This window comes from Poecile atricapillus, chromosome 16 (assembly GCF_030490865.1).
Source record: "Poecile atricapillus isolate bPoeAtr1 chromosome 16, bPoeAtr1.hap1, whole genome shotgun sequence".
In the NCBI taxonomy this organism is placed as follows: Eukaryota; Metazoa; Chordata; class Aves; order Passeriformes; family Paridae; genus Poecile; species Poecile atricapillus.
The window spans coordinates 10,985,186-11,011,816 of record NC_081264.1 but is presented as its reverse complement, the minus strand read 5'-3'; the positions used below and the strand labels follow the sequence as shown (position 1 = coordinate 11,011,816).

The 26,631-nt window shown below is 42.8% G+C and overlaps 1 protein-coding gene across 5 annotated transcripts; it reads right to left on the bottom strand.

Moving 5' to 3' along the window:
• Positions 1-127: 127 nt before the first annotated feature.
• SFI1 (SFI1 centrin binding protein) lies at positions 128-26,620 on the bottom strand. Of its 5 annotated transcripts, none has more exons than XM_058851089.1 (31): positions 26,493-26,620; positions 23,509-23,620; positions 22,283-22,462; positions 21,185-21,256; positions 19,434-19,541; positions 19,201-19,295; positions 17,582-17,699; positions 16,842-16,944; positions 15,783-15,939; positions 14,858-15,019; positions 14,377-14,447; positions 13,550-13,642; positions 12,335-12,432; positions 11,961-12,042; positions 10,832-11,010; positions 10,525-10,600; positions 9,673-9,768; positions 9,166-9,242; positions 8,477-8,579; positions 7,891-7,987; positions 7,076-7,236; positions 6,614-6,688; positions 6,253-6,327; positions 5,721-5,894; positions 4,790-4,923; positions 3,763-3,858; positions 3,337-3,589; positions 2,541-2,685; positions 1,667-1,790; positions 889-991; positions 128-343 (listed from the first exon to the last, which is right to left on the bottom strand). In XM_058851089.1, exons 3-31 carry the CDS (start codon positions 22,444-22,446, stop codon positions 236-238), a joined length of 3,399 nt encoding a protein of 1,132 aa, XP_058707072.1. In that variant the 5' UTR covers positions 22,447-22,462; positions 23,509-23,620; positions 26,493-26,620; the 3' UTR covers positions 128-235. The 5 variants fall into 5 exon arrangements, with proteins under 5 accessions (XP_058707072.1, XP_058707073.1, XP_058707071.1 ...); XM_058851090.1 differs by having other exon boundaries at positions 26,497-26,578; XM_058851088.1 differs by lacking the exon at positions 26,493-26,620 and adding an exon at positions 26,314-26,448.
• Between the last annotated feature and the right edge of the window lie 11 nt (positions 26,621-26,631).

Here is a 26,631-nt window from a genome sequence, read left to right as displayed (position 1 = left end):
GGCATGCCAGGTAACCTAAACTAGGTATTGCAAGTGCAGCATGAGGTAGATGTAACTGCAGCTTGGTTTAGATCAGCTAGAATAACAATGAAAAAAGCAGAATTATTTTAACTTTATTTATTAAAAATATAAATGCCATACATAGAGCTAAGTGAATGGATACATCTCTTCCGTCATCCCCTGCTATGAAAGGGGCAAAAAATCCTACCCCTGAGCTGAGAAGTTGGCAGATGCACTACAAATCCAGGGCAAGCTGGATATCTCGCAGGCGGGCCAGCAGGGCCTGCACATGGTGTCTCTCAGCCAGCTGTGCTTTGGTGAGAGTGTTGATCCTCACCTGCAACTGAAAGGGAACACAACTGCATCAGCATAAACATCAGTTTGTGCAGTGAGACAGTATTTAGTCTTTTTGGCAGCAAGAGCTGCTTCAGCAGCTTTTGTGTTATCTCACTTGAGGTCAGGAAGTGACAATTGTGTCACTCAGGAACAGCTCAGTACTGGCTGGAGTCAGAGGTACCAGTAACCACATCTGCCTGTGGGAACCTGGGGCCTGACAGCAGTGCAGGGCCAGTCTGCACACAGGGAATTGTCTTGACAAATTGCAGAAAAAAGTTTGAGACTGAGTCTATGAAAGCTTGATCCACAGCTTGGAAATAGCCTCAGAAAGGTCTAGTGGAGCAGGAGTTATATTTCTGAACAAACAGGAAGATGCATCTACACAGCCTGTTCTGCTCCTCAGTGTACTTCTTGACTACAAATTTCCCTTCTCTTGGCATTTTACTAACAGCTTACTACACAATTCCTCACAGCTGCCATCAGCCTTTAGGCTAAGTGCATGGCACAGTGATAATCACTTCAGTAGCTTCAATTTAAACGCTGTGTACACACCTGACCCAATTCTTCCTCAACTCCTTGCACACCATCTCGGGCTCCTGGTTGTGTGCTCTTGTCCAGCCACTGCTGCAGAATCTGTGCCTGCTGCTGACAGCACCTGATAAAAGGGATTAGAAGGATTCTTATCCCAATTAAAAGCTCAACATCTAAGCCAACTTAGACTTACAATTGATACTTGCAATAAGACCTATTTTTTCTTGTCTCAAACCAGTCAATTATTAAAATCTTTTTTTAAAAGATAAAGAAAAAAAGATGCTGGAAAGCAGAGGAATCTGAAAATTGTCATCTCCACCTCCTGCTTCTAATCCCTGACTTCTTCCTTTCCTGACAGTTAAATTCCCACCAAGCCTCATTTCTTTTGAGCATTTCTATTTTCTTGTTCTAGTAGAGCAGTTATCAAATACCAGCCATATTTAATTTTTTAATTGAAAGCTGGAAAAGCTCAGACCTCACTCCTCTTGATAAAATAACAGCTGAATTTCAACTGTTCTGACCAATTCATTTGTACTGTCTTCAGATGACACCCAGTGATACCTCTGACATGCTTCTGCAAGAGCTGCCAAAGGTATAATTAAACCACTTGGCTGACTACAGAAGCAGTTATGCACATACTCTCCTTCACCTGGAGTGAACTTGAAAGGAGAAAATAAAAATCTCTGGGACTTTTTTCTGTTTGATTCATAGTTCTCCTGTGAACAGACTGATTATTTCCAGGGTGGATACAGAGAAAAAGTGCAACAGAGTGGACAAAGGCTGGGTAAAGGGGCATTACTTGAGTTCCTGCTTCCTGCTGTAGTAGTACTGCATCTGCTGCTGGATATGTTGGAGTTCATCTTCCACCTTTCTCTCCAACATCATTTCTTCTCTGGAACTGTGCTCCCTCTTTTCCCCTTCAGCTGAATGGAAGATGTAAGGCACAAACAATGGAGGTAGAACAGACATCCACTCTTTCTTCTTACCAAATATTTTTAATGAATAATGAACCCTCCCACGTCCTTTTCACATGCTTTGTTATCCTGTGATGTGTTCACCCCAAAGGATCAGGTACAGAGAGAGGGCAGAAGTTCCAACAGCAGTACAAGCTCTTCAAGACTCAGTCTGAACACACAAAAGTTATGAAATGTTCTGGTGGATGGTTTAGTATTACAGACACTGTTCAGGCCTGTTCAGGATTTAGTCTTTCACATTTAGTCTAGAAGTAATTAAGTACAGTAGTCCTGCAGAACACATTTAATGCTGTGTTGTCATTAAAAATACCACAATGACAGGTGCTTAGACCATCTGTCCCCTTTACTGTGTAAGTACAGGGAAATCTCGGCGAGCTCTACTGGATGAACTTCCCTCCTGAAGCAAGTTCTGGAGGATATATGAACACCCCAGCACCTGAGCACATTCCTGCTAAAAAGAAGCTGGCCTCAAGCAGCTCCCATCCTTCAATGCCTAGAGCAGGGCTTTAGCCCCCAGACTCAGCAGACTCCACACAACTGCATTTACCATCCCAGAAAGGAATACTCACACCCTTTACCTCCTGATGCTGGCACACGAGATTGCCCTGGCTCCCATACATTTTGTGGCAGTACACTGCAGTCTCAGATAGATTAGAGAGAAGGATCAACAACTGCTAGAGTTTAGATCTGAGGATGTACCTGCAATCTGGTGACTCCCTTTTCCCATCGAGTCTTCAGGTGACAGCAAATGTGGCTGCAAATTTGGTCGCAACTTCTCCACAGAATTTTGTTGAGGGTCCTGGGAATGGGCTCCTTTGTGACCATTCACAGGCTGACCTCCTCTCTAGAAGGTCAGAATGATATTGGAGTTTTCCTCAAAGAGTTTTCTTAAGTGAGCCCTACAAGTAGGATGTGCCTGACTTACTCCTACTCCCACTCAGACAACTCCTGTAGGTACCGAGCCCCTCTCATAAAATCCCACAGAAGAAACAAAGCTTGAAAGGTGGGCTCTTTGATTTCTAGCATGGAGATATTTCACTGACATGAAAACTTCCCATTCTGTGTGGAACAAAGAGTTCAAAATGCAAGCACCTACTTGCAGGTAAAGTGAATTTCAATTTTTTTAGGCTCTCAGACCACCCACTGCTCCTAAACTGAGTTTCTCTTAAATCCCTGCAATCTGGACAGCAAATTGGAACTGCTCTGAACTCCAAAGAGGCAGCACCCTCTCATAATTTGCTAGGAAAAGATCTGTCTAGGAAGACCTCCAGGAAAAAGGCATGAAATACAGAATAATAGAGGTGGATTGCTTCAGACTAGGGGTAAACAGTTCTTGGGCATTCAGAGGCAGTTCACTTGGTCAGCTGACAGCTAGAACAAGTGAAAAACAGCTCAGCCAGGGCAGTTCAGAACAACCACAACAGAACAATAAGCAATGGGCCTGCTGACAGCAGCCCAGTACACACACTAATTGTTGCTTCAGCAATACACTCACCTCTTCTGAGCCAGCTTTCATTTGGGACATGAAAGATGCAGGAGACCACAGCTCTGGCCCCTGCCCAGCTCGGTGCATGTCCTGTGTCCACAGGGGGAGAGAAGCACAAGTGAGAGAGGGATGGGGATGAGCAGCACTGCCCATCTGGAATAGACATTTACAGGCACTTCCTTCCACGTGAGGTGTCAGCATTAAGTTCCCAGTCTGTGCAGGACATTTATTCACAGATATTTGCTGAAAGGGCACCTCTGACCTGTACAGGAAGAAGGATAAGGTCACTGTACACTGTAACCTGTTGGTTTTATCCTTTGCAGTCAGTGCAAAAAAGGGCAGACTCTTGTCATTCCCTTGCATTCAGCTCTCCAATAAACTGCTCTACTATGCCCACTAAGTTATCTTCTTTACTTTTAAAATTGGATTTTCTACCTAGCAAAAGGAGGTGCCAACAGTTCCTTCCTTTCTAGAGATTCCAGAGGGAATTCAGGCTTCTGTGGTGGTAACCTGGCTTGTTGAATGGCATTTCTGAAAAGAAAAACAGAACAAAGAATGCCCCAGACTTATGACTACTGCAAATTGGCATCAGCTGGCATTGCAGCTAAAAGAAACAGTCCTGTTTCATCCCTCATCCCTGCTCTGCAACATTCTCCTTGCATGCAATCATGATTCTTAAAAATTAAATTCCAACCTGTATTAATGTGAGAATCTAGTTCACCATGTGAATGGTTGTACCAACACGAAGAGTGGAGGAGGTGACACAACTGAACAGGGCAGAAACTCTTCTTTTGGCAGCATATACTTGCTTAAAGCAATGTGAAGTTACAATCTTATTTCCCTGTAGGATTCCTGTCCTGCACTGAGAAGGTTCACAGACAATTCTTCCTTGCAACTGCCCATGATCAATAGGAATTTTTTAAGGAATAGCTTCCCTAGGGAAAAGAAAGGGGAAAAGAGAAAGTTCAGCTTCTCTTCACCAGGATCTTGATGTTTATCATGTCATCAGATGACTTCAGTGAATAAAACGAGCTTCAGTGACACTAGGTCACTTGGGCAAGATAAGCTCTCCTGATGGCCAAAGTCCCATTAAAGGGATCTTTCAAATGTTTCTCCATGTAACTGTTCCTATGACAAATGGCCAATGCTCCACAAATTCAGCTGTACCTTGAGAAACACAAAGAGGAAGGTCTATAGCTGAGCTGGTTCTACCTGTCACTGGCAAGTACAGTCACAAATACCTTCACTATGTGTGGGCTGATGCTTGCATTACACAGCAGCTCTTGTATAACTCTGTACCACCAGCCATGTGATGCAGAGTCAGAGTTCAGGAGAATGCATGGAACTAAGTCATCAATGAGAAAGCTTGGAAACACAAAAATGAGACACATGTAGATAGATTACATATATGCAGTTATTTATATGCCAGAGAAACAGGGGAGAGACTGAAATTTGCACTCACAGGCCATGGAGATCAGAGTCCCACTCAGCAGGGTGAAGTGGAAGATGTCTGCATTTTGAAGGCCATGGCTCTTCCTCTGATGAATGTCCTCTTGTCTCAGGACTAACATCAGGCCTTTTAAACGTCACTTGCTTCTTCAGAGGTGGCAAAAAAGAAAAAGGCTTATTTAATTTCTAGGAGAGAGCCTTCTGTTTCCACAGCATAACACAGCAATACACTGACTGGTGAAGACTGCAGTCTGTCTGCCAACACAAAGAATAGCAGAGCATCTGATGGCTGAGAGCAGGAAGCACCACATCACCTACAGAGAAGGATTTCTGATGCCCTCAAAGCCATACCAGCTCTCTAAACTAAATCAAGAGGTCCACTGTGGTAACATTTGGGTGAGGAGCATTAACTGGGTACTTCTGCACCAAGGCAAGCTGCACATTAGCAAATGGAACAACTGAAATCCTGGAAAAAAGCTGGGAATGCTGCCCAGAAGCAGGAACAGAGCATTCAATACAGGCATCCTTTTCACACACAGGGCTGGGTGGATACTCCAAGGCAGAAGTGACACAAGCCCACATATGAAGGTATAAGCAGTGCTAAAGCTAAGACAGGATCAGATGTAGCCTCTAATGCTTCATCCTAGCACAGAATTTAGAGACCTGACCCACATGCAAAGGTCTCAATCAGCAGTACTGTCTATTGCAGAAATTGGCCAGTTTTAAAGTAGTTTCATTAAGAAAGGTTTCCAATGAGTCTGAAGTCCTGTAGTCTCAGCTGAATGAAATGCTCTGAACCAGAGACAGAAGTGTATGTAGGATCTAAACAACAGCTGGGACGTGGAGCTCCAAGGTACATACATGCACATACCCACATCCCACACACAGAGCAGAGACCAGAGCAGCCCAGTTCTGCGTAAACATCTGAGCAATCACTCTTTCACCTCCAGCTGGTGCTGGGTATGGAGCTGTCCCTGCAGCTGTTTGATGCTAGCAGTGTTTCTCAAGGCACAGGTTACCTCTTCTCTCAAAGGAGTTGTGTGGTAAACTGTAATGTTTTCAATGTCATCTTTCTTCTCCTGCTGTCCCTTGGCAAACCTGAGCCAAGCATCAAATACCTACAACAGGAACAATGAGAGCTGTATTACACAGACAGGCTCCAGGCCAGAGACTCCCCCTGCAGACAGCAACACTCTCCTTTCCACTGGATAGGAATAGGCAGAGCTACAGCAACAGCAGGACACTGCCACAATGACAAAGGGACAGAGATTTAAGTCAGCTGAGGCCAGATGGGGAAAAATGTGCTTATTTTTTAATCAGCTAACAAATGTTAGGGAATTTTCCAGCATCACAGAATAACATACAGCACCCAAAAGAGGAAAAGAAACAGACTTTCAGTGTGCACTCTGTTGATTGCAGTCATATCTGCACATCTGCAAACCCATTTGCCTGCCCCTGCCCTGCACAGCTCCTCACCTTTCTCTGCACTGAAAGGGACCAGTGCCACAACGCTTGCACTGTCTCCTGCTTTTCCCATCGCTGCTGCAACAGCTGTTAGGGGAAAAAAATGCACAGCAACCACGTCAGGAGTTCACATAGCCAACACCAGGAATGCCAGTCAAAGCACCAAGCATGGAAGAAGTGATGGTAGACCCAGAGCAGAAAAACCCACTCAGTTCACCCAGTCTATGGCAAGGTGTTTCTTGTGCTAGCTGAACCAAAAAATACTGAAAACATTTAAATCAAGTTTTCTTGGTCCTTGTATAAACAGAACATGAAGGAGAAGGGAGAATGACTGGCAAGGAGCTAGGTGTCTACCCAGGGGAAAATTCCTTACCCGAGTTTTCCAGCAAGAGAAGGAAGCAGAGCAAAGTCTGTGAGTCATTAGTTCATCTCCCCTTCTCTGCAGCAGCTGCAAGGCAATCAAAACAGTGAGTCACTTGCAGACAAACCCCATTTATCTGAGCCAAATGCTATTAGAACAGACAGCAAACAGCCTTTATCACCCTCCCTTTGCTCTGTTGAGGCCACCCTCAATACCCAAGTGCCCTACAGTGTAACCCCATGTGCAGACATCTACAAGCCCAGCAAGGATTTCATCTGCAGCAAGCTCAGGTTGTCTTGTTAAGTCTGTTACTTCTGTCAGTTTCTTCAGGCAAGACACAGCCATGCTCCCTCCTCCTCACACAAAGCTGTCATGCTCCTCCTCAGCCCAGACTGCCATTTCCTTCACCAGTGTGTTCCTCCACACCCCTAACTTCCCACACTTTCCACTGGGGAGGTTGCTGACCTTTCTTACCTTTTTCCCAAGGCACTGCTGATGATAATTTTTCCATTTCACCAGGTACTTCTGGAGCAGGTGCTGCTGGTGGTGCTGTGCTGCCCTGTGCTCCTGAGCCCTCAGCATCAGAGACTCCCTCGTTAATTCTTTCCAGTGAAGAAACAGGCTCTGTAAATGCACTGTTAGGGGAAGATAAATCAATTCATGTACCAAAAGGAGACTATTAATCTCAGAGTATCAAGTGATCAGCCACTCTTCCAAACTGTTTCAGCAATACTTAACTTGGACAACACTCAGCAGGGACAATATTCAGTATAGAAAAACTGTGAAATACTTCATGTAACAGACAGGGACCTGTCGCTTGCAAGTCTTCCCTGCTGCCACTGACATTCCTTATAACCTTTAGGAAAGCCCCCTGTGCTTCAGAGTCCTCGTGTCAAGAATGTACCATGGCACCATGAAAATGCTTGCAGAGTTTGAGAGTCTTTCAGTAGGAATTACTAGAGTAAGACTGAAGCAGTAATTGATAAGACTAACACTGCCCTCAAAGCAGATGTCTGAGGTTCTCAAAATTAGTAATGGAAAACTCTTTTGAGGAAGGAAGTGTTACCATCCGTAATATAGTACAAAGAACAAACAGAGAAACAGAAGTAACACAAGCAGCATTCAGCAGAGCACTGGAGTCCCAATTCACTCTCCATTCTGTGAGGACATCTTTTGCAAGCCAACAGACCATCTAGACACTTCATCTGTACAGATAACACCACACACTGCCCTTGGCTCATTCACAGACAATGAGGACTTTTGAGAGTTCAACATCTACATCAGCTCACCTAAATCCAAATGTTTTCTGGCCTCCACCACAGCTGTTACCTTCAGGTGACGGTGACATGCTCGCAGCCAGGCAGTGTCTCTCCACTGCAGCAGCACCTAAGGATACAATGCAAACAGAGATGGGACACAGACTGGCACTGCAATGGAAAGGGATACAATGTACTCCCCCATCACTGGTAACATAACCATTTCCACCTCATTTTTCACATAAGGCCCAGTAGACAATAAGAATTTCCTACAAATTAAATACAGAAGTATTTCAGAGGGTCCCCTTGGCATTTTTCAAGGTGTTCTTCTCTTTCATCCATCCCCTCCCTGCCCCACCTCACCAATACTACTATGCTATATCATGCTACTGGCTTTCCCTTCCTTCTAAGTAATGAGAAGAAGGAAGAGAAAAAGCCATGAGGTCACAGAGGCAAGCTTCAAAGACACCTGTAAAAACAAGATGAGACTCCCACTTTGCAGATCTCTTTTAGTAGTGGCCCTTAGATTTAAGTTTTTGGTCCTCCCAGTTGTATTACCTGACCCCTGCCTGAACCAGCAGCTGTACTGAGACCTTGGCATGTGCTGTACAGATCCTACCTTTGACAGGATTGCTCTCCTGTAGTGCTCATCTGCCAGAGTAGCTGCCTTGGATTCATGTAGAAGAGCAAGAGCATTTTCTCTCCATGTACACAGCACCTGCCTGAAGGCAAAAATACACACAAAAGTTAAAAACAAACAAACCCATTACAGCTGCATCTATAAACTCAGTTGTGCAAATCAACTTCTGCCCTTCAGGGCTCTGCTTCTCTGAAGAGAAGGCAGGGCAAAACACAACACACTCAGAAATCCAGCAGCTTCAGCTGAGCCAATCAGGCTCTACGAGTGACTCAAGCTGTATAGCATTAAAACAAATAAGGTAATTAAAACTAATGTAACTACAACCAATGCAATGTGAAAATATCTTTAATTGGTCTCCTCACTGTAATGCAAGAGAGGCTCTCCATCTTCCAGGCTGCTTTAATACCTTAACAGACAGGGAATGATGCAGTTTGCTGTCTGATGACTCTTGCAGGACTAAACAGAGATTTAAAAAAATACTCAAGCAAAACAGATAACAAACAGGAAGAGGTTGATTTCTTTTAACTAGATGACCTGCATACGAAGAAACAGCAATGCATAGCAGAGTCAACTCCCAGCACCAAACAATCAAAGGTGGCAGTGAAAGAAAGTAATGAATTTGACTGCAGTGCAATCACTTCTCTCATGCTGCCTAGGAAGAGGCTCACCACATCAGCAGTCGAGTGTGCTCTTTCTCCTTCTCAGCTACTTGATACAGAATGCACTGCATGTTTTGTTGGTAAATCTGAAAAAAAAAATAGTATTGAGAGATAAATTTACCTCAACTGTTAACACCTGTGAGGAGAGGAAACATCTAGAAACTCCTACTAGCATCTAACTAATTCTTACTAACTCATAATTAGCACTGGCAGTAAACTACAGGGGGAAGAAAATATAATAAAAAATATAGCCACTGAAATCAAGTACTGCTTTGCTGTGACAGTCACTACAATAGTTAATGCTAACTGTGATACACCAGTGCTACAAGATTACCTTGGTTCTGCTCCAAAAAGCAACACTGGAGCTCATACAGCCCTACAGACAAGAGCCTCCATTCTACCTTGCACACATGGTGTGTACATGCCTCCAGTGAAGCAGTGTGGGAGCTCTTCAGCTCTCACTGAAACACTACAGCACATACAGACAAATGCCTCAAAAAGGCTGCTCCATCCTACCTTCCAAGCTGCCAAGGTCTTGACCAGCAACACATGTCGATAGTGCAGGTCTGCTTGCACCAACTTCCTCCATTTCTCACGCTGATGTCCCACATACTAGAAGGAGGAAATGGAAAAATGCCAAAAGATACACACACATGAAGGAAGGAAAACAAGTAATGGCAGAGAAAGGAGGGAAGGGATCATTTCCAGTCTCTGGAGAAACATCAATCCTTCACCTTGCTGTAATAGCTTTTCACTCAAACCAGTGCTGCACTCTGCTATGTCCCCAAATGGCCTCATTGAGATGGGATTTTTCTCCTGCCCTTTGTAGGAATCCTCTTGAAGACTGATGTAAACCACTAAAGTTAACAGGTCTGCACCAACACAGCAGCTCCAACTACAAAATTTCTCATAGATTCTCAAGACATGCTGTAAGACACATCTGGTGCCTCATATCATGGTAAGGAAAAGGCTCACCATGTAAGTGACAGTGTTTGCTACAACCTGTAACACAAATACAGGCCATACACAAAGATCTGGCTGCAAACTTCTAACTTAAGTTTTGACAACACACCCAGTACTGGGTAGGGACAATTTCATCACACTAATTCTGATTACATTCCCAGGTACATCTAAACCATATTCCTATTCTCACCATATCTAGATACATGAACAAAAAGAATTCCCTCTCCTCCCCACACAGGTCCTGTTCCACCCACACCAAACAGGTTTTATCCACATGAAAAGGGAGGAGAGCTTAGGAATGCCTAGTGTTTAAAATAAACAATTTAACTTCTAGCCATATGGGTGCAAGCAATTCAAACATAACAGAAAGACTTCAAGCTCTCCCCCATCTATTAACTCTCTCACCTCTCTCCACTTGTTCCAAGTCTGCTGCAGACACTTTGAACAGTGAAATCTTAAAGCTTCTGTCTCCTTGAGCCTCCTATAAGAGAAATAATGATTTGTCCTACAATGCAATCCATGATACAGGACACTTCTAGCACAGACTTCAGTCCACATTTGTTATTTTCAGTAATTCATTTACTGAAAGACAGCTAAATAGACTCCAAAGCACAAAAAAGAAGTAAGCACCATTGTGAATTAAATGCTGTTTGTCCAAAGTAGACTGCCACAGGGCCAATCCAAATCAATATCTGTTTGCAAAAATTCTTACTCTATTTCTCTCTCCTGAGTCTTTTGTTTCCACAGACAGAAGGCCTTTAGCAGCAGCTGGTTACTGTAGTGATGTCCTGCACGAACCAAGCCCTCCTGCTCCTCCAAACGTGCAGCTGTTCTTCCACGCCAGCAGCACCAGAAGCAGCGCAAGAGCTGCCTCTCGAAATGAAGGACAGCCTGAAATGGATGGGAGGTGGCAATGAGTGCACAGCACAGACAGCTACAAAAAACAGGACACAACTCCTTAAAGATGACATGCACAGAACTGTCCAAAGTTTGTTCCTCTGAGGTTGAACAGCAATGGACACACCACCAAAGCCCCTTGGTGGTGAGGTTATGTAACGTGCTCTGGAGGTACCTGTGTGCATGTGGATAGGGGAGCTGTTACCAAACACCAGCAGGCCAGAGAGGAAAAACACAAGCTGATAAATAGCACGTGAAGGACTCCTGAGAACTGATAAGTTCCAAAAACCAGTCCTGTTGAATGTACAAGAGCTGATAATCTCCCTGCACCAAGGGTGAGCCGTATCTGTACAGACTCCCACACGTGTTACTGTCAACTTGGAGTTGTGTGAGAGACCACATAAAGACCACAGTGGCTGCTGTATGTAAAGTCTCCAGGACTATATACATATATATATATATATATACACAAACACCTCCTTAGAAAATTAAGGGCCCTGTATAGAATTTTATTGACACCTATCTAGAAGCAGCTAATTTCTCACTACAACCCTGCACTTCTTAAATGGGCTGGGGTTGGCCATTTATTATTATTATTATTATTATTATTATTATTATTATTATTATTATTATTATTTCAACAAAGTAACTATGAGACAGTGTGAGAAAGAGAGAGCACACACACATTTACAGGATGAGGGAATAAGTAAATTAACTGAGAAATCCTCTAATAATAACTTGATTCTATTATTTAAAAAACTGCTTAACTTAAATAATGTGATTAATAAATATTGGTTGTTATTTGTTTCTCCTGACTTGATCCCTCACCACGGAAAAGGGAATTTACAACAACCAAGTCCATCTCATGATAACTCATATTCACAGACAGTGACTATGAAATCATCCCCTCTATTTCCTAAGCAAGGTGCAAGAGTTACATTTACCCTCTTCTCTCCCATTCGATATTCTTGCAGCTTGCAGGTCTTCAGCAGCCATGTGTCAAATACCTGCCTCATCAACACCCTCCTGGCAAGCAAAAAGGAAAAATGTCAGCATTTTGCCAGAGAGAATTCCTTCAGAAAACATACTGATCTTATGAATGTCAGCTGACTAAATGAACCTAAGAGCTAAGCTTAACCACTCTCCCTCTTACATTCCACAGAGAAGCAGGAGATGTAAATTGTTCATTACTCACAGAAAATGTCAAAGCAATTGCCATCAAGTCATGCCCCCAAAAGTATTGCCACACTTAAGAAGAGAACCAAAGGCCCACAGATTCCACATTTGTACATGTTTGTATTAATATTTCTCTGCATACCTATAACGGGCATGAGCCACTGATGTTAAGGCCTGCTGCTGTTCTTCCTCCTTCTCTTCCAAGCGGGACTTCCAATGGTTCCAGTACTTCTGCAGCACCTGAAATAAAACAAGACACAAAACCCTCCAAAGATATCAAGAGAGGAGAAGAATGCAAATAAATAAATTAATAAAGTCATAATGAAACTGCATCCTGCACTGCTTCATATACCAAACTTTATAACCTCTTACAAGTTTTTCTGGTAAAAGAAAAAATCCACCATAAACACAGAGAAATGAAAAACTAAACATATATAAGAGCAGCAGTTGACTCACACAGATTTTATGTAGCTATTAGTATTTAAGAACAAAGCCACTGCTGTAATAAAAAAGTCCTTTTGTAGGTGGAAGTCAATAGGACAGCTCAAGACAAACTGACACAAGAACCTGTCAAGTTTTCACTGGGGATTACTGGGTCTCAAGGAGACGTGAGCAGTTGTTGGTTGCTGTAAAGACATTTATTATATGAATGCATCAGTCTCAAAGGCAAAGAGTTCAGAGAGTTAAGTCCATACTAAAAGCTTCTGGCATAAAGTTCTGAATTCTGAGCAGCAACTTCCCAGCACAGAGTTTCACTGGTCCAGGCCACAGAAGCAGTTGCAGTAATTCTTCTTCTTCTTCTTCTTGATGCTGCTGTAGTTGTTCTTTTTTGGGTGCATGCTTGTCTCAGTGAGTGTGATCCCCAGTACAGGGGATTAAATTTCTAAATCATCCAATCAGCTAAAAACACTATTCTAAAAAACATTTTTTCTACACCAATCTAAGCTTAATTCTTAATTCATGAAAGCAGTGTTCATTTTACCTAAATCTTACATATAGTGTATTATCTGTTTACGTGAATAATCCTATCTGTTCCATCTAAGAATGCAAGTTGTGTTTTCATTATGTCTGGAGTTAAGTTGTATTTGTGGAGAGTAATATCACTGAACTTTAAACTGGGTAATAGGACTTTTTCACTAGCTAACACAGACTCTTAAGGCATTTAAGCTATATTAGAACTTACTTAAAACTAAAAATTATACTCTAACTTCATATCTGTGGCTTAATAGATTTTAAGTTTCTCTAAAGGCTGTAACTCTAAAGGCTTTAATTCAATCCCTGGATTTCTTTTTCTCCCTGAGTGACTCAGAGGAGTTTCTACTTCATGCATTCCAACAAGAACCAAAGTCAAACTCACTGTAACTCGATGCTGACGGGATGACAGATTTGTTCTCATTCGCTGAAGACGAGTGTCCAGGGCATTCTGCCGAAGACCCTTAAAGCCAAGTTCCTGTAACAGCAAGAAATAAACACAACTTTCATTTGTAATCCAAATCAGGTAATTTAGAACTGATGTACAATCCTAGAATCCCTCGAGAGGGGGCAGAACATGGTAAATAGCATTATGGGAGTATCCTACTTCAAATCACTAATCATCCTGCTCTTATAATCACTAATGTTTTCACTTCATGATCCAAACCAGTTTATTGGTATTCTTTTAATGACCAGTACTGATTCAACCTTGAAAATAGTTCAGTACCGAAAAGCTGGAGGCTTGCTTGTCCCCACCTTTCAGACAGCCTTCAGGGATTTATTTTTTCTTAAAAAAAAACCCTAATACCTAAACAAAACCCCAAAATACTCAACTACTTGCACATGCAGCAAGCCATCTTTGGTCTCATGTGAAAAGCAGCCTGCACTCATTACTGCAGAGAAGAAAAAATAATTCTTGTAGCAAACAGCAGAAGAAAAAAAAACAAGGGGAAAAGGCAATCTCATGGTGGAATGGCCAGGGAGCAGGTAACACAACACCATCAAGATGAATCTACTTCAGCAGTTTCCCAATTGGAAGAACAGCTGTTCTGGAGAACAGCACCGTTTCCCCATTTGGATTCAATTGGCAGATTCCAGAACAGTTGAAATTTAGAAACCTGGTGTATCTCCCACTTTACACCCACACACCACTGTCAGTGTTACAGGGACACTCCACAGCCCCTCCCACCTGGTACATAACAGTGCTCTTACCAACAGGTGACACTTGTAGTGCTTTTCAGCCAGCTCACACTGCTGAGCCTCTTCAACACACAGCACAACATCTGTCACTGAGTTAAAGTATCTTTTACACAGCAACAACCTTCTCCCACAGAGGGGCACTACATCTCCATCTAAATTTGCTTCAATGTTTGAATGTCCAGCACTGCAGAAGTTCTAACTACAGTCAAACTTTTAGATTTTGCTGGCTTATCACAACATGTTTCTAACTCACTCTTAAGTAACAACCATAAATTATCATCTACAGGCTCTACCATACTCTTATACAGCTGCTAATATACTGTAATTACAACAGTTTAATGACTTGTTAGTATGGCATTACATACACCTATCTAATGACAACGTTTGTTGTCACTTGCGCTACTGCACGACATTCCTGCTTATTAACTGGATCTTCCCCCTGCGGGAATGATTCTATCTTGTCTTTGCTAGAGGCTAAACACAGATTGGATACAGTGCTTCCAGTGTGCAAAGACTCTCCACAAGGCAGTCCTTGCTGCTTGTTTTTCCAGGTCCCTTCGGTGAGCATGCATTCTTCTGCTGCACTCCCACGACAGCTGCCAATCGGAGAAGCAGCGCCGGAGTGTCCTGCTTCGGTGAAACTCTTGGGCCAGCTCTGGAAGACAAACACAAATCCCTCATGGCTTGTTCTGTCCTAGGCTCATTCGTATCAATGAGATCCTGGTATCTGAGCCGCTGGTTCACAAGTGACATGAGCTCTAACACTGAAAAATGCTTACAAGAATTCACATTAATGCTCAGCTACAGATCATATTCTTCCTATTGATCACAAAGGCAATTTTAAAGCAGTAACCTCCTGTACTGACTTAAGAGAGGGAAGCTGAGACACTTGTTCAATATACTCAAGCTTGCTTACATTTCAGCATACTCTTATTCCTAGTTTCTACATATCCATATTCTTTTCCACTGCCACCAGTCAAAAAGCAATTCATACAAGTATCAGAACTCATTCCCATTCAAGGGAAGAAACAAAAGAACTGATGTAATAATCTTCACCATCCTATAGGAGTTGTGATTTGACTAATTATCAAGAAAATCCACAGATTGACTTATCAAAGTCTTGAACACATCCTTCTCACAGATATCTCAGTCAAAATACAATAGACAATATGCAAGTTTTTCATTGAGGGAATTGTAAAGCATTTTCTTTTAAATCCCATGGAAAGCAGGTGATCTTCCTGACAGTTCAGCATATGAGCTGAGCCAGCCAGGCCTGTCACAGTGTACAGCCCAAGCTGCATCTCATGACCTTCAGGGCACAGACATTGCAGTGTCTCCTAAAACAGAAAAAAAACATCACTGTGCCCTCAGCAAAGGGGTTGAGCCCTGTTCTGTCCTAACTCACCATTTTCACTCACCATTCTGATGTTTCTTTACTCTCTGGAGGTTCAGGTATCCCAGCCATGCTCTCACACATCTCCTCAATTCCCAGTGCCGATGGTGAGTTACTGCCCTGGTGCTCTTCTGCTTCTCATTCTGGGTGTATAAATACACCTCTCGCCACTGCAGCCAAGCCTGAAGGAACAATTAAGGGGCAAGGGCAGTGAGGGAAAAAAACAGACAAGATTAGGGAAGTAGAACAAAGACAAGGAGAAGGAGAACACATGCAATAAGAAATTCCATGTAAGTTCTAAAGGTGAAAGCCGTGAGCAATGAGGTTCCCCCCAAAAAAGGAAAAAAAAAACAAACAATAAAAGCCAAAAAGCACCGAAGGAATGTCAGCATAGAAGAAGTTAAAGATTTTTTTCCCTCTTTTAAATACTTTCACACTTTATCCCATTAAAAAGACCAATATAATACTTTTCTTTTGCCAACAGGCTTTCTTTCAGAGTATTTTCATATAAAAGAGAATCACATCATGAGATACTGTAAGACTTCCCAAGTCACAAGCTTCTTTCCTTAGCAGAATACTGCCCTAAAACAGGCCATGTTGCATCTTACAGCACAGGTCAAATTAAATACCATCCCTTCTTTTTAATGAAATGGACAAAAAGCCACAGTTTCAGTGAAAAAAAGAAAGAAAGAAACCCATGCTGTTTTCACTTCAGCTAAGATCAACCATCTGGACAATACTCTCAGTCATCTGATTTAGTTTTAAGTACTCCTGCAAGAAGAAGAAATATAGACTTGATGAACCTCAAACTCTGACAGCTTTGGTGCTGTGACCACTTCCCTGGGGAGCCTGTTCCAGGGACTGACCACCCTCTTAGGAAGACCCTTTTCCTAATGTCCAGTCTGAACTTGCCCTGACACAGGTTCATTCCATTTCCCCATGTCCTGGTATGATATTCAATCATAAGTACTGCAATTCGCAAAATAAATTAGTACAAGTCCTAATTTTTATTCATCTGCAACATTTTTACATGTGTACAACTTAAACATTAGAAATGGCAGTAGCTGAAGCTCCTGAGACTTACTCGAAATTGCAGGCTCTGGGCCCAATGCTGCAGAGCCAAAATATTCATTTTACGTCCAGAGCATTTCTGGTAGTGTTGTCTTCTCCACACTGCCCATGAAATGCTGCCAAAACAATGTTACAGACAAGTTCAAACACAAGTGCCACAATATGGTGCAAGAAATCACTTTCATCTCAGTGGAAAAAGGTATGAACAACAATCTTTTCAAAGAGCCGCTGAATGCTTTGGGTTAGAAGGGACCTTAAAGGCCATCTTGCTCCAACCCCCTGCCATGGGCAGAGACACTTTCCACTATCCCACATTGCTCCAAGTCCCATCCAACCTGACCTTGAACACTTCCAGGGATGCAGCATCAACATTATCTCTGGATAATCTCTGGGTTTCAGTGCCTCATCACTCTCAGAGTAAAGAATTTCTTCTTAATATTTAATCTAAATCTACCCTCTTTCAACTTAAAGCCATTCCCTCTTGTCCTCTCACTGCATGCCTTTGCAAAAGTCACTCTCCAGCCTTCCTGTAGGCTCCCATTAGGTATTGGCAAGCTGCTATATAACATCTCTTAAATTCACAGTCCGTGGGTGTGCCAGAACTCACACATCCCAAAAAGCAAAAGGATTCTTAAAAAAAAATCAAACACCGAAAAAAGTCACTGTTTCACTGCAGGAAAAGATAACATAACACAGATAAAAGCCATGGCCTTATGGTCAGTGCCTCTCTGCCTGTTTGTATTCCATCCTTACCGCAAACAGCTTCTTTCCCTGAATGCCAGTGCCACAGACTGCATCCCATGTTTTGTCCTTTGAACATCAACATAAACCAGCCAGTGCTGCCAGGTCCTGAGCAGAGTTTGCTTCTTTGCTGTGCACGACAAAAAACGGCAGCATCTTAAATTCACCGCAGGAATCTGGCACATCTTAACCACACCATCACAGATCGACCTCGACTCCTGTGTCCTCAACCTGCAGGGACACCTTGTGGGAAAGCCTGAAATGACAGCGACCCTCCCTGTGGTCGAGGTTGTCACACAGAGGTGTCAGAATCGCTGACAGCACCGTCCATGCCACTTGTTCACAGCAGCGTGAATTATCGGACAATGGCCCATAATCGCTTTGTCTTCAGTGCTTACAGGGGAAACAACTGTAGAACAATTGTCAGCATAACGACTGTACTAGGTAAAAATTAGAGGATTTTCTTTGGATTGTTTAAAAAAAAAGAAAGTTCATCAGGTTCATCCGTTGCTTTTCAAGAGTTATTCTCTACTACAAGCAGAGAAATCAACCAGAAACAAGTCAACACTATTTAGTAGGCTGGTCATGCAGCTAAAAACAGAAATGGTGTCACAAATTCCAGTTTACCACTTAGTGCAGCACACTGCATATTCTCCTCACAGAAAGCTGGCTTGTCAGAACTGACACTATTAAAACAAAGTTACTAGAAAGAAAGTCATTGATTCTATGCCACTTTACACTTACACATAAAAAAAACCCAGATTTTTCTTTTTTAGGATTTCCTTGTGAATCAAGCATTAACCTACCTTGAAACAGGTCACCTTTTTCTATTTTTGACCAAGTAACACACAGCTTCTGCTGTAAATACTCTGGCCTCACTCAGTAAGAAAGGAAGTATGGATAGCCTGTCAGTTTGTGTCCAAGGGTGCCCTAGGACATTCTGAGGTTACTTTCATGTGCAAAGAGAGAGTTAATTTATTCTGCAAATCAGCACAGAACAAAACCTCGGTATCATCTTTAAACAAGGGTCAACCTCCCCTCAGCAAAACATATTCCCTGAACCCAAGAAAGTTGCTACCAGTACAGACAGCTCCAAGTCAAATCCCTTGCAGAGCAAAGAACCTTCACAATAAAGACCAAGGGCATTTCAAAAGTTTGGGCTACTTTCAATTGCAAGACACAAGCTGGAAGGAACAGCCAATAGACATAAAATAAGTGCAGTTAAAAGCACAGGGAACTATTATCTAATGTCTATAGCAACAGTTGATAGAGAATTCCAGTAAAACATTCAATCAAAAAACATATTGTGATAAAGTTAAAAAAAAAACAACAACCAACTGAACAAAAAACCACCAAAAATCAAGCCACCTCCTCAAAAACAAAGAGTGCAATCCAGAGCAGATGGAGAGGCCCCTAAGCTTATTCACTGACATCCCTAATGACTATATAGCTACACCCCTATAACAGAACCCCCCTGCCATCTGCTCCTGCAAGCACTGCACTGCCATGGGGTGGGGGAGCTCAGGGTGCAAACAGGCACAGTGGACACAGATTCTGGTAAATAATTCCCCCTGGAAACTCCCATCTCAGTTATGTCCCCAAACACTGGTAATTACCATCACTTCACCTACCATGAGACTCTGCAACATAATACTTGTTCCTCTTTCCTTGCTGTTGGCATACATAGGCTCTCCAAACCTTGAATATCAAATTAAGGAGTAAATGCCTGAAAAATGAAAGAAGTGCCATTCAGTAAAATATGAAAATAAGCAATGAAAGCATTGCTCTTGGCCCAGATGGATGGAACTTGCTCACTGGTTTTTAATTTCTCATACACACCCCAATGGGAAGTAATTTCACTAACCTGTAATGGTTGTCTGCTCTGAGGTCAAGCTTCTTTTCTCTGCAAACTGTCCACTGCTCCTTCCACACTCCAAAAGTCTTTTGAAGAATCTTCTGATCATAAAAACATCTAAACAGTTGAAAGATTTGGACAGGAGAAATGTCATATAGGTTTCCAGAGTCACCACAAATCAGTTTTAATGAAGATTACATCACCTCTTCTCTCCAGGCCTGATTAGCCTAACAACATCTAATTGCATTTAAAACCACTACTCTACCATAACACTTTATTCCACGACTCTATGAAGTACTACATGAAGCAATCACTTTACTGACTGTAAATACTTCACATAAAAACAAGGAATAAAAGACAGATGTTGTTAACTTGTCAAAAATCTGAGTACCAGTTGACTTGAGACCTATTCACATATTTTATCCCCAGTTCTGTGTTTTATTCTAACAACCAGAACAGTAGATAACAATACCTGCATTTTCCTTTCTAATTGTTTTTCGTTATTTTAACACAAAATATTTTATATATATAAATAAATACAAAAGCTGCATCAGATTTTATAATGCTTTGATGCTTTTATCATGTAATAACAGCAGACTTAGGCCCAGAATACCTAAAAGTCTCTCAGTGAAACGTATCAATCCTCTCACAAGTTGCAATTCACAGCCACCTACCCCAAGCCAAGCTGCTAAGTCATTCCAAGAACTCATGCAGAAAAGGAAAAAAGAAAAAAGAAATGAGCTATGTGCTATTTTTTTGGACTTGGTGAATTAATAGTATTGTACATGCATTAACAGGTATTACAAATTAAAGCTATGGAGAACCAGGGACTTTTAAATCTAGAAAGGCAATTCATTATTGCTTGCGCTCCTTGCTGGTCTTTATAAAATCTATTTCCCCTAAAAAATAAATTCATCATTGTGCTGAATTGATAGACAGCCAAAGTAGTGCCAATTAAGATGGGACAAGAGGAACAGTGAGGTTCACAGGACAACTTCCGCTTACCAACAAAGACAGAAACAGAATATATTTGATACAGAAAAAAGAAACTGAATGACTAAGGGCCTGCTCTTATTCCAAATGCAAGTCTTCCAACTGGGAACTGCTTCAGTTCCCAAGGTGTGGCCAAGCAAAAATGAACATGCAAATTATTGCAAAACAAGAAATTAATATCAAAGCATGGGGTTTCAGTAGCTCACAGAACACTGACAGCAGAAAAGAATTGTCTGTCACAGGTATTTCCAAGTCAGACAGATACCAAACATATACAGGTGTACATTAAGAACAACTGTGCAAATAGTAATATTAACTGAATTTCATATTAAGAGTTGGACTCAATGATCCATGTGGCTCCTTTCCAACTCAGAATAATCTGTGAAATCTCTGTCATCATAACTTTGGGAAACAGTTAAATTTAAAGCAGGTATCCCAATCATGTCCCATCCTTTATATGCATATACTGTTCAATTTTATCAAAACACAGTTCCTGTGAAGCTGGTTAATAAAAGTTTAACCACGATTATTAAAAACAAAACAAAACAAAAAAAAGCAGCAAGAGCAAGAAAGCTACCCAAAGAAAATCTTCAAGTGATCTCAAAATACATCCAAGTATTTTCTTGGTAGCCAGTAGTCTCTTAGCCCAATGATTTACCACTAAGCCATTAAAAATAAAACAACCAAACACAAAACAAACCAACCAAACAAACAAAAGACACAACAAAAAAACCCAAACTACCTCTGAGTTCTGTAATTTTATCTACCTGGCTTTGGAAGGGAGAACTTGTCCAAATGTAATTTTTGCCCACAGACAGAAAAACTTCCTTGCTAGATATCTGGAATTCAAGGAAAGGTTAGTTACCTTTGTAGTCCTCCTCTGCAAATCCCCAGGCAATAATGATAATAGGAATTTTTATTCTAATTTCAGTACTAAAAGTAAGGGTCTAGTTTTCAGAGATCAATGCATATATTAAATATTTAGACCCTGAAATTATTACCTGCAACAGAGCAATTCATAAAGCATAAAGAGGCCCAAGCATCATTGTAAAACTTAAATTGGGATGTACTTCTTTAGGAATGCTGGGTAGCCAAAATGCCTTCCAAGCAATCCTCTTCCATGCAGTGAAACCACTGAGAAGGCCTGGCTGGGGGCCCTTTCTGAGGTTTCAGTGTAGTAACATCACTCTTTTCCCCCAAGCCAACCAGCTGAGTCCAGTCTAATGTCTGGCCCTTCCTGAATCCAGCAGATCTTCCTTCTTCCCACCTCCCCTCAGCAGTTCCACATCTCCACAAGTTTCTCCCAACACTAGCTCAGCTCACTAATGTGTTGCTGTGACAATATCACCTTTCCCTTCTCTTTTCCCAATGGATTTCAGAGTTAATTGGAGGGCCCCAATAAGCACTAAAAGCTTTCACAAGGTAATTAGTTAAAGCACACAGCCAGGAAGGGGTTCTTAGGAACTTTAGCTCCCTCTTTCAGCAGGTCTGAGCTGCTCCATCAGCTCAACAAATGATGGGATTTTAATCTCTACACAATTACATCCCACCTTTGTCAAGATTCTTTCAACAAATAAAAGAAGCAAATAAAAAACACTAGAGGAAGGCAAGAAGAAATCATTACACCTGGCAGTGTATCAAAGAATATTTTTAAATAGCCATATTTAAATTTGCCTTTGAAAAATAAATAATATGTGGGTCCTGACTGTCAATCCTCATCCTCAAGTTAAAACAACATCAGAACTGTCTGCCATGGCCATGAACTAAAACTTCTGTTGTAAACTGCACTGGTACTACTAAACCCAGACATTTTTAGGTCTGATCTCCTGCTCCATTTAGTGAAAAATATATTTTGTACTTATCACCTGCTTTGGAATTTTTTTAACATTCTTCTTTGACTCTGGTTATACGCATCTTGACCTGGCTTGTCATGACCTCTGTCCTGAAATTCATGTGTTGCAGACTGGGGAACAACAGATTGTCCAACTGCATGAACTTGATGCTCAGGTGGTTGCTGGATTTCATGCATTATCAGGGATTTTGAACTTAGAAGGAAAGGAGAAATATTTTGTGAAAAACAATATTACCTGCAAAGAAGTGGCATTATTTCAATAGCTAGGTCTGTAACAAAGGTATCTAATCAAATGCAGAACACGACAGCTACAAAATGCTAAAACATTTATTATTTCTTTATCAGGTGTTTTTCAGTATTTGGAATTTTCAACTTTCCCCAACACAAACAGGAAGATATATTTCAGTGTCATGTCACAGAGAACTCTTTTCTCCTGTAAAGTTGAAATGAAAAATCACTCAAATGCATTTGTGTGCACACAGGATGTATTCACAGAGCTCTGACTGGGGTTTTCTGCCTTTTAGTCTCAAACATATCAAAGCATACTGTCTACTGCTGATATATTCTCTTGAGCACTAATGAACTTTCCATTTCAACATAAAATGCCTTTTACAAGCTCCTTAATTTTGTTCATATTTTAACTGTGTTCCTCCCTAAAAAATACCCCTGAAAATCTCTTCCTGCTTTTACATATTCATTATTAAAAAACCAAAATTAGACATATTTTTCCATCACACAGTTTACTTTCACGTGTAGTTCTAATCTGAAAAATAACTGGTGTGGTTTTATGAATTCTAAATATTTTTTCTTGGTAATTTTCTGAAAACAAGGATAAAAAAAGTCCTATGCAGATAAAACTTGCTGCACCGGTCCCACTGAAGTTTCTTTCCCAAAACAAATGCTGCCACCACCCTGAAAATTTGCACACTGGAACCACAAACACATTCTTGAGTCCCAGAAGAGGATAATCTGAAATCTCACCCTGACAATCTCCAGAACTGAGCTAGAGAAAACATGGCTGCAGCCAGAAAAAAAAATGTTGTTTTCACAAAGTGACTAGAACAATTCAAGTTTCAAAAGTTCAGCTGAATAACCACTATTAACAACAAATCACTGGGAGGAAATACAGTAATTTTGGCTTGTTTCAGCAGGCTGCAAAGAGTTAAAAAAAACAAAAGTTAATGGAAGAAAACAAGACCTGTATTTTGTGTGAGAAATTCTTGTTCTATAAAATATTACCTGAATGATTTCTGAAAGAGGCAGGCCCTGTCCAGCAGACAGAAGAATTCTGTTCACACCAAGATGTGCAGTTAAGGTAACTCTCTGCGCTCTTGTAGAGGAGTTTCAGGCACTTTAAAATTGATGCAAAACAGTTTTTAGCACAAGTTCTTGTACACACCTATAAGGCCCAACTCCCTTTGAAACTATTTCATCTGCCCCAAAGGTAAACCTGGTCTGACCATATGCAATGACAACCTTACACAAAGGAGCTGAAAAAATCCAACTTGGGTAAAACATGCAGAAGTTTTGTATTAAAATCTAAGGTGAGTGAATATCTAATAGTTTTCCAATATATGTACTTTTAAACAGATTATTTCTCTATTTGAATCACTCTTAGGTTCTGCACATATTTAATGATGACAGCCTATGTCCCCCAAAATTTATGGCACGTGACAATACTGAAAAATCAGTCAAAGAAGGATCATTTCTCCCTTGTAAAGTTAGAAAACAAAAGCACGGGAAGAAAAAGAACTAACATGGAGTAAATCTGTGGCTGGACCAACAACTGTGTTGTTCCAGTCTAATATCTCAAGCTCAAGAACATCAGTTTTATAAGTAAATGTTAAGATAACATAAACCCACATAAAGCTGGGTTTCATGATCGGCTTGGGGGTGAGGTGTTCATTGTTTTTTACTCTGCTTTTAAGCAGAACATTTTCTGGTTAACAAAGTTCCATAAAGACTACAAAGCCCTTCTGTGAGAATAACATCAGCAGCTGACTCTTTTTCACCCTTTTAAAAAAAATTTTTAAAAGGGTGTTTTTCACCCTTTTTAAAAAATACTATGTTCCTCTCCTTCACAAGCACTTAGAAATGAAGGAAAAACAGTGAGTTCCACCTAGCTCCAGTGAGAACTTCTCCATGCATGGAACCCTGTGAATTCCAAAGGTCCCGGGAAGAGTCTGACTCTGTAAAAGCACCTGGAATTATGGCCAGGCATCTCCTTTGAAATGTGAGATCCAAAGTGGATTTTTCTATAAGCATTGGTTAGGGTGTCATAGAAAAAAAAAAAAAAAAAAACGAAAAAACCCCCAAAAACCCAAACAAAAAAAAAAATCAAAAGAAAAAAAAAACCAAAAACAACAAAAAGAAAAAAAAAACCAACGGGGGCGGAATCAAGGGGGGAGGGAGGAACCACAAAAAAAAAAAAAAAAAAAAAAAAAAAAAACCAAGCAAAAAAAAAAAAACCCGAAACGAGACCAAACAAATTTAAGACAAAACCCGACAAGATTTTCCTGGAGTTTTACTGCACGAGATTCTTTTCAGTAGGTCACTATACTCTGAACGGTTTTTGTGCTTATGGACAAACACTGGAGACCCACGCGGCGCTGCTCCACAACCCCGCCGTGAGGGACCGCAGGAGCCGCCCCCGCTCCGCTGAGGGCGCCACAGACCCCGGCACCGGCGGATGCGGCACCGGCACACGACACGGACGGGCAGCAGCGAAACTTGCAGGGAAATCCACTGCAAAGGCGAGAGAAGCGGAGTGAAGGACCAGAAACGGGGGAACCCACTGCAAAGGGGAGAGAACCGGAGGAAGACACCAGCAGCACCTGAGGCAGCCCCGCCAAGAAGGGCGGGCGCTTCCCGCCCCCGCCCGGCCCCTGAGCGGGCGCCGGGGCGCCCCCGTGCGGCGGGGCGGGCGGACAGCGCCCCCGTGCGGCGGGGCAGGGCCGAGCGCTGTCCCGGCCCCCGGGAACGGCCCCGGTGTGACCGGGATTTACCGACCGCAGGCACGGACCGACCCGCGCAGGGACAGCGGCTGAACGGCCGTGACAGGGAGCTGTTGCTGCACTTGAGAAAAAACTGTGTTCTGCCCCTTCTGGGCATTCCTGCTGTGAGCATCAAGTAACAGGCACCTATGGTAGATGTGCCTTTGGGAGCCAAAAAACCTGTTAGCTCCCAACAGCGATGTGCACAAAGGTGACAGTGAAATACAACACAGTTCAGGCTTTCTCAAAGCCTACGGCAACTCAACCACTCAGCTCGAGGCTGGAGGACCACTGGTTGCTATGGAGTCTCCCTGTGTGTTTGTTCGGGAAGTACTTGTTGGCTTCAAGAGACTTGGTAATAGTTACAGTGCTGTCTCATTAACAATGCAGCACTTCGTCGCGAAAAAAAGTGAGAAATGTTTATTTCTCGTATATTTTTCTCGTTCAACAGGTAACCAGATTTAAATTTTGGTATTCAACTTCATTAGAGATCAGGGAAGAGAACACTTTATTCACCAGATCCTACACGAAATTTATTGTTCCTACACAGACCTCTCTCCCCGGGTGTTTGGAAACCCTGTGGCGCCGCTGGTTTCCTGTAGCAGAATGGATGCAAGTGCTGGGGACAGAGCTGTGGGCAAACGGAGTAGGCGATCCCGCTCAGTAAATTCCTCAAACTTATGTTGAAAACAATGTCTGCTCCTTATTAGCAAAAACTGAAAGACTCTCCCGGCGCCTCCGAATAAGCTGCTACGCTCCCTGCACCAACCAAGTCCTGCAATCCTACGGCAATGCCAGGCTCCGAATGACAGGAGCCCGGTGTGGGCTGAGAACAGCGGGACCCTGCGCTCACACTGCCGGGCTGGGCAGCGGGGCAGGCTCGGCCGGACCGCCCCGTCAGCGGCGGGAGCCGGGCCGCGCTCGGCGGGACGCGAAGGCGCTCTGGGGCAGCCCCCCCGACCAACGCGCGGGGCGAGGGGGAGCACCTGCCGAGCCCGCTCTCAGCCCTTCTCAGCCGCCATCGCCCCGCCGCTTCCCGCCCTTCTCTCACCCCGCGCTCCCCCTGAGGCGAGACGGGGACGGGGACACTCCCGAGACGGGGACGGGCCGCTGCCGCCGCCGCCGCCCCGCACATGGCGCGCACCGCATCCCGCCGGCGGCCGCCTCCCCCGCAGGGCTGCCCGCCCAGACTGCCTGCAGGCCCTCGCCGAGCCCCGCGCCTCTCCTCACCCACCGCACCGCTCGCAAGGAGAGACGCCGGTTTCCGCGGGCGGCGGGCGGCGGGGACACACGGCGGGAGCGCGGCCCCGCCGCCGTCAGCGCCTCCCGCCGCCTATTCGCGGTCAGGCGGCGGGCGGGGAGCCCCCGG